Raw genomic sequence first — 14,597 nt, forward strand, 5'->3', positions numbered from 1 at the left:
GCATGATGGTGGAATTGTCATTCAAAATGTGACAGCGCTGAAAATTTGACTGGGCAGGAAGGGGGTGAAAGTGCCCTGTACTGAAGTTGTTAAACGGGAACATTTTCTAATACATGCTCAGTATGAAAAGATTGGCCTGGATGTAAAAATTAAAGACCCTGCATGCAGGTGGCTCCTACCAACCAAAATGATTGGGCAAAACTTTACCCAATCACAAGACATCACAAAAGCAGTATGTAGGACAGCCATTCCTGATATCCTTCTTACAAGCAAGCTACCTGGCTGCCTTTGTCAATACTTTAAGTCACTGCCCTGGGGCAAGTATGTAGCAAGTGTAAAGATCTTGCTCAGCAACTTTAAAATATTGAAACCAGAATGTGAACATGACAGGCAACACATAATAATGTAGCTCGGAATTCATTAATACATCAAGAAATGCACGAGTGCTTAGAATTCTATCCTTTCTAAATGCAACTAAACTGACTGCACTTAAACACAGGTGTGAATGGAACCAAAAAAAAAAAAAGAAAAAAAGTTACACCCATTTATTTGCTTTTAGAAATGCCCTCAAATTGCATATAAATGCAGCATTGACAACGCTATTTTGAATGAGGCCTTAGCTTCTAGTTATCCCTAGATAATATAAGATAACTGGGAGAGCACAAGAAACTAATTAGTTGTGTTGCAGTGCTCATGTGCTAACAAAATACATTTGGAAGGAAGAATACAAAATAGAAAGGTTAGCTCATTTCTGTGCTGCTTTTCTTTTCACTGTTTAGTCAAAATCTAGGCAGGGGACAAGTATTAACCACATAAGAGAGAGGTCATGTCTGCTGTCAGATAGGACTGTGTAATTCTCCCTACTGGATGGGCAAAATAGGAATCTTTGGCAGGTTAAATGGCTCCCATATATGCATTTTATTTTTGTACCTAGCCATTTGCTTGCTTACCACCTTAAAGTGACTGTAAAGTCTTGTTTTTTTCTTTAATTTCTCTGTAAAAATGATAAACATGTTATACTTATCTGCCCCGTGTAATGGTTTTGCACAGAGCAGCCCAGATCCTCCTTCTCGTGTCTTTATTCAGCTCTCCTGGCCCCTCCCTCCTGTTGAGTGCCCCCACAGAAAGCAGCTTGCTATGGGGGCACCTGAGCAAAGCTGCAGCTCCGCATGTCCATTCAGACACAAAGCCCTCTCTCGCCTGATTGGCTAACTGACTTTGACAGCAGCACAGGCCAATCAGGAGGGAGAGTCACGGATGACCAAGGCACTAGTGGACATCACTGGGTAGATGGGACTCAAGTATTAGGGGGTGCTGGGGCAGCTGCTGCAAACAGAAGGCTTTTTTATCTCAATGGATAGAATTCCTTTACAACCACTTTAAAGACAGGTGCAATTCTGCTGATGGTAGCAGATCTGGTAATGGCCGATTTAAAAAATTTGAGTCTTGTTGCTTTTTTTCTTTTTGGGAAGGAGGTGGGGTGCTGGATAGTTGGACAGCAATGGTAATAGACGATTGGTGTTAATAACAGAATGACACCAGAATACATAACACAATATAAATCTTGTTTTACCAAAATTATAAAGAAAAAGACACACTTTGTTAATGTGACACATACTTTTTTCCATATTTAAAAACAAAATCGGATTAAATAAAATTTACAGTGAGTACAGCCCATTTGTGCAAATAAATACCCATGTTAATGTACTCTCACAAGCATCAAAAAGAACAACAAAAAAAAAAAAAATCTATACAATGTTCAGGGACAACCAACTCTGAGAAAAAAAAAAAAGAAAAAAGAAAAAAAAAGGCAAAATGTTCAAAATTCCACTCAGGATAAAGAAAAAAAAAATCTGTCCATTCCTTTACCCTTTTGCCCTATGGCAGCTTTATACCCGCTACAGAGCATCTCTGCTCTCGATCAGAAATTGGGTAATGTCTTTATAAAAAGTACCGCAGAAAAGAATCTGACAAGGAAAACCGATATATAAAATTTGACGTAAAGTAGAAGAACCTGCGGTGTCCGCAGGATGCGCAAGAAACAAAAAGCATCAATGATATGGTGGTGGCGCTTATAGATAACGGTGTGCATCAGAAGACATTTGAAAGAAAAGCCAGACAACATTAAAAAAAAAAAAAAAAAAATAAGGAAAGCGTGCAAGTCTAGGAAAGAAACAAACGGGTGATTTAAAGAAAGCAAGCAACATAACAGATGTGTGAGTATTTGACAGCGAACCAGAAGTGGAGAATGATAAAACAAATTAAAAAGATGGACAAACATGAAGTAAAATGGCTGAAGGAAGCTATTGAAAACAATAAAAAGTGCAGGGAGAAAGAGGTTAGAAAGGTAGAGGCTGTATTTATAAGTCCAGTGTGCTTTCTTCATCTGGTGGTGGGAAGAGGAGAGAGAAAGAGGCATGATGATTAGAGGGGGAAGAGACGTATTCCTCCTTCTGTCCCATCCCTCACACCTTTCCCCACCTATCTTCACATGCTATTGCGAGCTGGCACGTTCCAGTATGCGCAAATCATAGTTCTTTTTGATGCTGCGCAGCTTGAAGCGGCTGAGTGGACTGTTTTGCTGCACTGAGGCGTTCTGTGCTGCCATGGTGCTGGGGAAGACTGCCACGATGGTATAAAAGGCTGCCAGGTCAATGCTGTGAATTTGGCGGCCATTTTCCGCAGGTCCATTATTGTTGCCACTGGGCCCTGGGGCATGACCCTGAGCGTCCCTCAACCACTGTATTTTGGCCCCAGACATTGCCAGCTGTGTGAAAAGTTTTCCTGCTTCTGCTCGAGTGATGCCTTCTGGTAGGTCTGTAATCTCCAGAACACGGCCCAGGACTACAAAAAAACAAAACAAAAAAAAAACACAACACACGAAACATTAGCATGTCATGCACAAAGCAAACAGAGGAAAAACTCACTTTCTTCTAAAAAGTTTGAATTGTGCACATTTAGATTAGAATTTGTAACCATTCCACCTAGAACAAACCGGTTTAAAATCAATGAAGCAGTACAGCGTTTAGAGAGATGTGTAAATTGTAGTAAAATCACAGCAACAAATAATTTTGGTTACTCTTTTGTTAAATGGAAAGTACACATTCTAGTTGCTGTATATACTGCATTGTGCATATTATCACCACTCTGTACTTGATAAGCTGAAATGTCTCTAAACTCCACCTAAAGCCTCTAGATTTGTTCCCTTCACAGTAAAAAACAGGCATTTTCAAAACAAGCTGGCAAAGCAAGTTGCAGCCAGAGGAAGAGGGTGTAAAAATGCAGACCATCCTCCAGTTTTTACTGATCCCTGGCCACCTGTGTGAAAGGATCCTAAAAATGTATCATTGTGGAGCAATAGTGCTCTTATTTGAGCTACATTGATAAAGGAGATCTAGTAAGTCAACTAGTAAGTTAAGAAGACAATCTAGAAAAAGGACAAAAAAGCCAAGCCCATTTTACTTGCCTATATCCGCTGAACCAAGGTCTGTAGATGCTGATTTTAGTGCTTGCCTCTTTCCTCGGTTCCCATGTTTCATTCCTGTCTGTCCATTTAGAAGCATAAGTTAGAAAAAAAAAAAAAAAGTTGGTGATGAGACATACATTAAGTCCCCAACACCCAAAGCATGCAAAAAGAACCAACATGACATGAAATATCAGCTCCAAAAACATATGTACCTATAGAAAGTGTGACAGTGCAATGTATTAACCTACACTATACTATGACAGACCTGGTAGATTGCATGCAGAAATACTGGACCCAAAAACATTTAAGGGTTTTATATATCCAAGATGATGCAAATGCCCCCTTTTGGTTTGGGAACTGAATAAATCATACTCTAAACCTAAAAACTCAGGAACTGGGGCAATCACAACTTGCTTGAGAAAGCATGTTAGGCTTGCATTGAGATTTACTAACCTGTGTTACCTGCAGGTAAATTCGAAGTAATGAAATTAAGGGAAGGGTGTTGGGAGTGAAATTCTAGTTTGCAGCCCCTGGAAACAACTTCCCCCTGCACCTAGCCATTGCAGATGCTGGTTGCCCAAAGTCCACATAGGTTAACACAAACTACCCACTTTGTTAAAGCGAGAGCCCGCCGTTTTTTTTTTTTTTTTTTTTAAAGCCAGCAGCTACAAATACTGCAGCTACTGACTTTTAAAATAATGACACTTACCCGCCCAGCGCGCCCGAGATGTCGGCACCCGAAGCCGATCTCTCGATCATCTCTCTTGGGTATGGGAATCAGGAAGTGGGGCCATGCGAGTCGCGCTGCACAATAAGGATGATCCCCGTTGTCTCTGGGATCCGTGTGTTTCCCAGCAGGCAGCGGGGGACCTTCGGAAAGGGGCGTAGATTCTGCGGAAAGGGGCGTAGGTTCTGCAGAATCTATGCCGGAAGCGGGTGCAGATACCTGTACTGTACAGGTACCTGCACCCCCCTCCCCCCTGAAAGGTGCCAATTGTGGCGCCGGAGGGGGGGAGGGTTTCCAATGAGCGGAAGCTCCACTTTAGGGTGGACCTCCGCTTTAAGTGGTGGCCCCTGCTGCAAAACTCTTATCAGATGGTCTGAGGACCTTGGACATCCAGGGTTTAAGGGAAGAATGTGAGCCACATTTGGGTTTGGAAGTCAAGGCTTGGGAGTAACAAAAGACATTCTTGTTGGATTCTAAAAAGGAGTGAGCTTCACCAGGCTGAGACCGAAACTTCTATGGCCTCAGTGACATCCTTGATGAGGGTATTCAGCGTTTCTAAAGAGGTACTGTGGCATGTGGGTTTCCCAATCCAAAACTTCAGCTAAAGGGCACTTTTGTCAACTGACAGGAGACTCATACAGGTGATGAGACAGGAGGAGACATCTAAAAACCTACCCACACTGTAGGTCAAGGCTGTGAACATGCGCTCCAAACACTATATGATCAAAGGGATCAATTGCCATAGTATTGAGATCCTTTCTGATGGCCGTAGACCAGTCAGCTGTAGTTTGAAAATTAAAGGTCATGGTCTGGACAAGTTGCAATGCAGAGCCTGCCAGAATGAACAGGGTTCTAGAGAAGGCCTCCAGTTGCTTGTCAATGGGAGTTCCTAAAAGAAGGTGCAACCTCCACTGAGAAAGTCAAAACTTTCTGAAGGTAGGATACGGTCGGATCCACAGAGGGGGCCAACCACCTTTTACTAAAGACCTCTTCAAATGAGTATAAAGCCTATTGTCACTTGCGGGGGGGGGGGGGGGGGGGGGGGTATGGGACGACAGCTTATCAGGGTTGTACCAGGCTCCATGAAGCAAGACTGAACGAAAGGATTTGACAGTCTTAGGTGCCCTAAAGGAGCCCGAGTAGAGAACTGGTGTAAGCTACGGGCTGATCCTCAAGCTTTAAGCTGGTATGAAGAAAGGCATAAGTTAGGAGCCAAAAGCAGTCTTAAAGTAATGGCAGAAGGCAGCTAGTCATCCTGTGTATGATCATCCTTTAAGGCAGTGGTCTACAAACTGCAGCACGGGGGCCAGATGCGGCCCTTTGATTGACTTTATCTGGCCTTCAGGGCATTATTCTTCCCACTGACCTCAACAATGGAGCACTGTTATTCCCAATGACAACAATGAGGCACTATTCGTGCAACTGACACCAGCAATAGAGCACTATTCTTTCCTTTAATACCAAAAGATGGAGCACTGCTTACTCCCACTGATTTAAGGACATTTTATACTTCTGGCTACACTCCGGCCCCCCAAAGTCCGAAGGACTGTAAACATGGCCCTTTGTTTGGAAAGTTTGGAGACCTCTGCTTTAAAGTGGTTGTAAACCCTTACAATCCACTTTGACCTACAGGTAAGCCTAGATTAAGGCTTACCTGTAGGTCCAAGAAATATCTCCTAAACCTACACGGTTTAGGAGATATTTGCCAAAACACAGGCACCGCTGTCTATGGCGCATGCGCCGTAGACAGTGGCGTGCAGGCGCATTGAGCGTGCCGCTGCCAATGCCGATATGCCGCGAGTGGTGGCTCCCGTGCGCATGCGTGGGAGTGACATCATCGCGGCTTCGTCGAATGACAGTGGCGGAGCGGTGAGACCCACCGAGAAGATGGATGCTCCGGACTACAGGGGACAGCGGTGACTTCGCTGGCTCCTGTGTCAAGTAAGTGACACATAATGGACTACTAATGCAATGCATAGTAGTCCATTATGCTTTACCTTTGCAGGGAATCAAAGAGGAAGTAAACCCATCAGTGTTTACTTCCTCTTTAAGGAATCAAACATCACAGTCTTGGTGGCAGAAGACTCGGGGGGCTGCTACAACTGCAGGCAGATCAGAAAGCGATACTGCAGGGGAAGTTGCGGAAGTAAGCTTTCGGCCTTTACAGTTACAGTCCGTAACCAAACACACCCATAGAAATCCTGCCTAACTGCACTAAAATATTACAGGGATAGGGTCTCCTGATAAAGCAAAAGATGGAATCGAGGATGGCACAGATTCTAGCAGAGGCGAAAATTCTAGGTCATTCATGTAATGCACCTCAGGGGCACACTGCTGGCAGCAGTTAGTGAAGAATGAGCTGAAGGGGCATGGTACTGATGAACTGCCTGCCCCCTGTCTAGAACCAGGCAAGTTGGGGTGCAAGCCTGAATGCAACTTTGCCTGGGTACAAAGCTAGACCACACGTACTGAAGAAACTGGCTGCTAAACAGCAGAAGTGGGGTCAAGTGGCTAAAAGTGACAAGGTCATCATAGGTGGGCAGCAGCAACAAACAAGCGAGTTCCATGTGTCATCTGCTGTCAGTAGCAAGATGGGTTTTCTCAATGCCGAATAGCAGGAGAGTATAGTTCTCACAAAACATTCCACCCAGTGGATAAAATCAGCACTAAATCCCTCAGAGTTAACGCCCTTCTGTGGTCAAACCAGTGGAAAGGGGGGCTTTTTACCTGCACCCTGTGGTCTCTCCAGTACGTCTTAAGAGACAGGGTTACACCTGGAGCTCTGCCATGGCTCTGGACCTGAAGAGTGCTCTGCAGTCAACTTTCGCAGTACACACAGATCTGCAAAGTGCCTTGATGCACAGCCCAATGCCGGAAAGTCACATTCCAGGCAAGCTCTGCAATCATCCAGTTCAAAGGGGTCCGGGTATGGCGCTCCATAGTCAGGCTTAGGACAGGCCAACTTGGATAGCTGCATATATAGAGACCAGCTCAGCAGCGATGTAGAAGAAAATCTTGACTGTTAGCCACTGGTTTTCTTTTTTTTTCATCTTAAAGAGATTAGACTTTTTTCAAGCGCAAAGAAAAGACACTAGCAAAAATCCACTCATCATCCAATCATAAAAGAAAATGCGTTTAGAATGAGAAAAAAAATATATATGTTAAGAGTCTGCATGACGACAATTACACTTGTTTGGCTTTTCAGCACACTCAAATATTGCTGCAGTTGAAAAATAGGAATTTTATAACAGCTTACCTGTAAAACCCTTTCCTTGGAGTACATCACAGGACACAGAGCCACAGTAATTACTGTATGGGTTATATAGGCACCTTTAGGTGATGGACACTGGCACACCCTAGAAAGGAAGTTGAACTCCCTATATAACCCCCTCCCCTTACCGGGAGTACCTCAGTTTTGCAGCAAAGCAATACACGTGTAACCAGAAAGAGGAGCAGGACCTCTATGTCCCATGATGTACTCCAAGCCATTATAAAAATCCTATTTTCTTTATCGTACATCACGAGACACGGAGCCACAGTAATTACTGTATGGGATGTCCCAGAGCAATGCTGAGGGGAGGGAGACACAAACAAAAATAGGTTGCAATAAGGCCTGAGGACCTATACTGCTGCCTGCAGCACGCTGTGCCCAAAGGCGATATCCTCATGCCTACTTACACCCACCTGATAGAATCTGGTGAATGTATGGACTGAAGACCAAGTTGCGGTCTTGCAGACTTGAGCCATGGAAGCTTGGTGATGCACTGCCCACGAAGCACTAACAGCCCTGGTGGAGTGCGATTTGTTTTGAAAAGGTGGAACTTTCCTCTTCAAACCATAAGCTTGAATAATTACTTGCCAAATCCACTGAGCAATAGTAGATTTTGACCCTGCCTGTCCTTTTCTAGGACCATCAGGCAACACAAAATATCAGTTTTCCGAATCTGAGCAGTTGCCTCTAAATAGATTTTGACTGCTCTCACTACATCCAGAGAATGTAGTGACTTCTCTTCCATAGTACAGGGTTCTGGAAAAAATGAAGGTAGAATAATATCTCGATTTAGATGAAAACCTGAAACCACCTTCGGCAGAAAGCTAGGATGAGGACTATACATTGATACTACTCTATCCTTGTAAATAATTAAATATGGCTCTTTACAAGAAAAAGCAGCCAATTCTCATACCCTTCTTGGCTACCAGAAAAACTAGCTTCCTTGTCAAAAAGACCAAGGGAATATGTTGTATCGGCTCAAAAGGTAATTTCTGTAATGGCGACAGAACTAAATTCAAGTTCCAAGGGTTCAGGGGTGACCTAACCGGTGAGTTACGCCACGTTACCACCTGTATAAAGCTACAGACCAAAGAATGCAAGCAAGTGGTCGTTGAAACAATACCAATAAGGCCGAGATCTGGCCTTTGATAGTACTCAAGGCCAGCTTCATATCTAACCCAATTTGCAGAAAAACAAGGATTCTGCGTATGACATACTTTCTGGGATACCAACCCCTGGATTCACACCAGGAAACATATGCCTTCCAGACTCTATAATAAATGATTCTGGAAGCTGGCTTCCTTGCATTAATCAAAGTAGATATCACTGAGCCTGAAAGCCCAGGATTCTTCAAAAAGTGTGTTTCAATAGCCAAACCATTAAATTTAGCGTTTTTAAGGTAGGATGGGACACTGGTCCCTGCGAAAGCAGGTCTGGACGTGGCGGTAGGGTCCATGGGTCCCCTATTGCCATCTTTACAATCTCTGCATACCAAGATCTTCTGGGCCACAAGCACCACCTGCAAAGAAGCCGTGATAGCAGCAGAATAGAAGGGAATGCATAAGTCAGTGAAAACTGATCCCACGGAGTCACCAATGCATATGTTCCGCATGCAAGTGGATCCCTTGTTCTTGACACAAAGTTGTTGACTTTGCTGTTGAACCTGGACACAAATAGATCTACATCCGGGATCCACCATCTTTGGCATATAGCCAGGAAGTTGTCGGGGTGAAGGGACCATAGGAACTGCTGGCGACTCAAGTAGTCTACCTGCCAATTCTCAATCCCTGGAATGAAGATTGCCTATATGCATGGCACATGCTTTTCTGCCCAGGCTAGAATATGGTTTACCTCTCCCTGGGCTGCATGACTTCTGGTGCCCCCTTGGTGATTGATATAAGCCACTGCTGTGACATTGTCGGACTGAATTCTGACAGGACAATTCCCCAACCTGAATGTCCAGGCCCTTAGGGCTAGGCACGCTGCCTGAATGAATCTCTAGAACGTTGATGGGCAAGGTCCTTTCGGTCCTGGACCATTTCACTTGGACAGTTGCTTCTTCCAGGACTGCTCCCCAACATGACAGGCTGGCATCTGTTGTTACCACCTTCCAGATAACTGGTAAGAAGGATTTCCCCTTCTGCAGATTCTTGGATGTTTTCTACCAACCGAGGCTCTGGCGCACCTTTGGCAACAGACACATTGGAAAATTTAGTGCTTGGACCTTCTTGTTCCAAGCAGATAGGATACTGTTTTGTAGCAGTCTGAAATGAAACTGAGCATAGGGAACCGCTTCGAATATTGAGATTTTGGATACATTTGTCCAAATCATCGTCAGCCTTTCACAGCGGAAAGGAAAACCAGCCAGGAGTTTTTTGCATGGCGCTCCAGCTGACCAATTTTTCAACCATAAGATTCTACGCATATGCGCGAAAGGCGAGAGGTCTGAAGAATAGAATATCCGATTGTGTCAACTGCAAAACACAAAGCTGCTCAGGGAAAAACCTTGAGCACCCGTTTCAAGTGGTCTCTCAAGGACTGACATACTCCAATACTCCAACATCACTTCAGGTTGAGCTACTGAACCTGCCAAAGAGAAAATGTTTTTCAATAGGTATTCCAATTTATCGGTTGGATCCCTAAGCATTTGTGCATTGTCAACCGGACAAGTCAAACTTTTATTCACAGAGGATATAGCAGCGTCAATTGCTGGTATACCCCACATCTTAGTAAATTTTTCCTCCATAGGATAAAGTGTTGAAAACTTTTTACTAGGGAAAAAATGCTTATCTGGGTGATCCCACTCAGAATACATAAGCTTTTCCAGCAATGAATGAACAGGTAAGGCACGCAAAGCTTGAGGAGGCTTTAGTGAACCCAAACAAGAAGTGAACTTTTCAACTGACTCATTTAAGGGTAGCTTAAAATGTGGAGCGGACCATTTCAGTAAGAGATTGCACCAGCAATTTCTCAGTTTGTGAAGCTGAAGGTGGTCCTTCCCCACTTGATCCCTCAGAAAAGGAATCTTTGCGGTCCCCTGAGAGAAATTCATCTTCCCCTCCCACTGTTCCTCTGTTTGAGGCTCCTGGGTGGCAGAAGGGGACCTAATGTGTTTTCTCCCATTCCGGGAAGATGCGATTAAAGCCGCTGACGCTTCCTCCAATCCAATCATGGCTGAGGAGAAAACCTCCTCAGTAATATAGACAGGGGCTGAAATGTTGAAAGCAGTTGCAACCCCCCGATGAACCCGATGGCTCATACTAGCCTCCCTAGGCCTTTCAGAGGGGATGGTGATGCAGAGGCAGGGTCCTCAGAGCCTGAGGGAGATCCCTTTGAGCCCATGTTTTTTTTTTTTTTTTAGGGATTTGTACCTCCCCTTCTGGCCATAGTGCTAAGCACAAATGCAGAGGTACTGCCAAAAATGCACCCACTGCTGAGCAAATAGTCCAGCAACAGCCACTGCTATTAATGCTCAGCCTGATGCTAAGTAAACGTGCCTTGGGAATGCCTGTGTCATTAACACTCACATGGCCCCAATCTGCTCTGTGTGCCTCCATCAGCTGAATGCACCTACAAAAGGTGCATTTATAGCCTACACAGCCCAACGCTAAGCCACACCCCCTTCTCCGACTTTTCACAGCCACCGCCCTCCCACCCCCCTCTTTTCTGAAAAAAAAAAAAAGTTGTTTTCCCACACGAGCGGGCCTCTGATCTGACCGGATCGCATGTGAGGGGAGGGTGGGGTGGAAGAGAGCGGATGGAATGAGAACCGCCATACTATGGTGGTGGCAGCGAGAGTAGCGTGGCATACCGCTGACTGCTCCGTGCTCCCACTGCCTCCTGGGGAGAGAAGAAACACTTCTGTCCAGGTGGGGGATGTTTAAAAAGAAAACCCCCCTTCCAACATCTTACCTGAGGCATGGGACTGGAGGAAGCCTCCAGCTTCTACTGACACATAGTGAGACTGGCAAGTATGGAACAAGTATGTGCTCTTGACAGCCCCCCTGTGGCGACTTTAGGCATGACAACAACATTTACTTAAAGGAGAAAACCCATAAGAATTAAAAAAAAATTCCATAGGAATCGCCACTTATCTTATCCGGCTGCAGGGTTTTGTGGTAAACCAAACAGACCCAATCTTCACCCCTCACGATGGACTCTGTTAAAAAACCTTCAAGGACCAGGGACCCCCCCCCCTTTTTTTTTTCCACACCCTTGGACCCCCAATAGCGCTCCTCCAGGAAATATGGCTGGAAAAAAAAAAAAGCACTGGATCCCAGGGGCCATTTCTCTAAAGAGAAGCGTTACAGGTAAAACCACCTTTTCTTCTGAAACGAGGCCCAGGTACCATTCAATTTGATCTAAAAAGACACTTTGAATGGATCCGGCTGCATGGCTTGCCCCAGCAAGGACTACTCAATTGAAGCTCAGCACAGCACATCTTTACACATGACCAACACCTAAATCACTGGAGAAAAAACTGAAGTACTCCCGGTAAGGGGAAGGGTTATATAGGGAGTTAAACTTCCTGTCTAGGGTATGCCAGTGTCCCATCACCTAAAAGGTGCCTATATAACCCATACAGTAATTACCGTGGCTCTGTGTCCTGTGATGTACAATAAAGATAGATAAGCATTTCGACAGGTGCACTTTAAAAACCAGGTAAAAAAAGAAATAATAATAATAAAAAAAAACACATTACGCGAGTACGAATGCACCTTAAAGCTACATTTGCCATGCCAATCAAACTGTACCAGTTGTGCAGAATAGGGGGGCTGGCTGTGCAGTATTGGGGGACAAACGGAAAGGTTGTACTGAAGTGGTTGTCCAAGCAAAGAATACCGAGCATCACCTAAAAAAAAAAAAAAAATTAATAAAAATCTAAAAATGAACACTACAATTAAGGTGTCAAGTTATGAAATATACCTTGTGTAGGGCCAACAGGTCGGGGAAACTGAGGAATGACAGATAGTGGTGAAAGTCCAGTGCAGACACTGTTCATGTTAGAGCCCGGAGAAGGCGTCGGTGACTGTGCTGGGGATGTAATAGGGCTGTTCATAAGATTACTGGCCTGATAGAAAAAAACATAAAAAATGAATCATGTATATTACAGTGTTTATTTTTAACACGGGCTATAGCAATAAGTCTTAAGGTATTCATAGACATGACATTACTGCTGCTTGATTTATGCAAACACTTAGGTCGGAACAGCACATCAACCAACAAAGCATTATTACACCCAAAACCAAAAATATAGAATATATTGCAGCTTGCCAATCCATACATTAGTTTTCTTTTTTTTTTTTTGGGCTTTTTTTCTCTCCAATTTCACCTGGTAATCTAGCCAGTAACACCAGGATTGCCCCCACTCTAGATGAGGGAGCACCTTTTGATAGAAGCGGTGTCAGTCTGAGCTGGGAGGAAGTGTTAGATGTACTAGCAGATTTACAGTATGTGTCCGCTTCTATGCGCAAGCACAGAGGGACAGGGGCACTTTGATTTTCTTTTTACACTGTCCCTTTAATTTAATTTTTGATCTCTTATTCATATTACAAGGAATCTAAACATTGTAAAAGAAATAGGGATGCAAGGTACTCCTAATGGAGAGATCTGGGGTCAAAAATATTCCAACTCTCTTCTTTACCATTAAAAACAAAAGATAAAAAAAAAAAAAAAAAAGAAGGTTCTTTGATCGTTTGCTTAAAAAAATTAAATAAAAATAATTTTTTTACTTCCGCCCTAGACCAGAAGTGATGTCATGATACTGCTCTGATCCGCCCAGGCAATCAGACACGATCTGGTCTTCCGCTGCCTCTGTGACCAGCCGGCTGCACCGTCTGATCGTTTCTCAGCCACCTCAATGTCCCCGCCCACCGCTTCAGAAAGTGATCCAGTGGCTAATGAGTCACTCGGATCGCTTTCATGAGATAGCTTCAGCCATAACCCCAGTAAACCATAACGTATATACATGCATTACGGTCAGCAAGCAGTTAATACATGTGTGGGGTTTGCTTTTCTCACTATCCAGCAATATTTCACTAGATTACCAAGCTTCTGACCAAACTAGCACTACAGCATGACTTCGCAGAATCACACTATCAGCACACTGGAACAATGTAAAAGAATCTACACCCAGATATAAATATTTCAATAATACATTTTGCGTTGAGCAACTACTGACCAGAGTTTATCAATCAAGTAATGGGGAAAAGGGGAAAATGTGGGACTTTAAATTAGGTCATAGCCTCCATCCCTATCAAATGTAAGGTAAGAATTAAAAACAAGAGCTGGGCGGGACTTTATATGAAGTACGGGGTTAAAAAAACGACAAAGTGGCTATTGAAAAAATGTATTCGTTTTTTTATCTAGCAAAGACTGATTACATGTATATGGAGAGCTGCGCAAACAAACACATCATTGACATCAACATTTTACTTTTTACAATCATACTGACCAATACAGAATAAGTTATAAAAGCGCACCTCAATTATATACATAAAATAACCAATGATAATGATCGAATGGACAATTGATAGAGTATGGCAACTACATAAATCTATGACTTCATGGTTGTTGCAATAAATTAAAATTAATAAAAAAAACATGATTAGTACAGTATTACAAAAGTCAGCACTGTTGGGATTGGGGTACCGGAATACACAGCAACTAATAGCTCTACGCGTTTTGCGGCTTACTGCCGCTCATCAGGAGCAAGCTCGTGATTGGTCTGAAAATACAGAGTAGTAGTAAATTAATATTTGCAATGATGGAACAAGGGGAGGTTAAAAAACCCACCTAATAGTCACTTACACATAGCCATACAGTCGTAGGCGCGGTATCGGAAGCCACCAGGCACCCAGAGCGACGGTACGGGAGCTGAGGAGGCCCATCCGGTGGCAATGGGGCCCACAGAGTGCACACACAGGCAACCACTGGGACAACAAGGGCATTTGTCAAATGGGAACAAAATCAGCTTATAAGTGTAAGCCTAATGGGTGAGAAAAAAATATACATAAGAACTACAGATATGGTGTAAAATATAAGAGTGCAAGTGAAGAAAGACTTATATTGCACTCTTATATTTTACACCATATCTGTAGTTCTTATTATGTATATATATATATATATATATA

The 14,597-nt window shown here is 43.6% G+C and overlaps 1 protein-coding gene across 13 annotated transcripts in view; it reads right to left on the reverse strand.

Annotated features, from left to right (window-relative positions):
* Positions 1-1,551: 1,551 nt before the first annotated feature.
* The window catches only part of R3HDM2 (R3H domain containing 2), a 178,915-nt gene continuing 165,869 nt past the window's right edge, over positions 1,552-14,597 (reverse strand). For 7 of the 13 annotated variants that reach the window (XM_077483578.1, XM_077483581.1, XM_077483582.1 and 4 more), the window contains 4 exons: positions 12,391-12,535; positions 12,183-12,316; positions 3,467-3,545; positions 1,552-2,844 (listed from right to left, as the gene is read on the reverse strand). In XM_077483578.1, coding sequence (XP_077339704.1) covers positions 2,495-2,844; positions 3,467-3,545; positions 12,183-12,316; positions 12,391-12,535 — 708 coding nt within the window. In that variant the 3' untranslated portion in view covers positions 1,552-2,494. The remainder of the gene's footprint in view (positions 2,845-3,466; positions 3,546-12,182; positions 12,317-12,390; positions 12,536-14,597) is intronic. The other 6 variants (XM_077483580.1, XM_077483589.1, XM_077483583.1 and 3 more) reach the window with 3 other exon arrangements.

This window comes from Lithobates pipiens, unplaced genomic scaffold, assembly GCF_037356315.1.
Source record: "Lithobates pipiens isolate NorthernLeopardFrog02 unplaced genomic scaffold, aLitPip1_a1.2 Scaffold_16, whole genome shotgun sequence".
In the NCBI taxonomy this organism is placed as follows: Eukaryota; Metazoa; Chordata; class Amphibia; order Anura; family Ranidae; genus Lithobates; species Lithobates pipiens.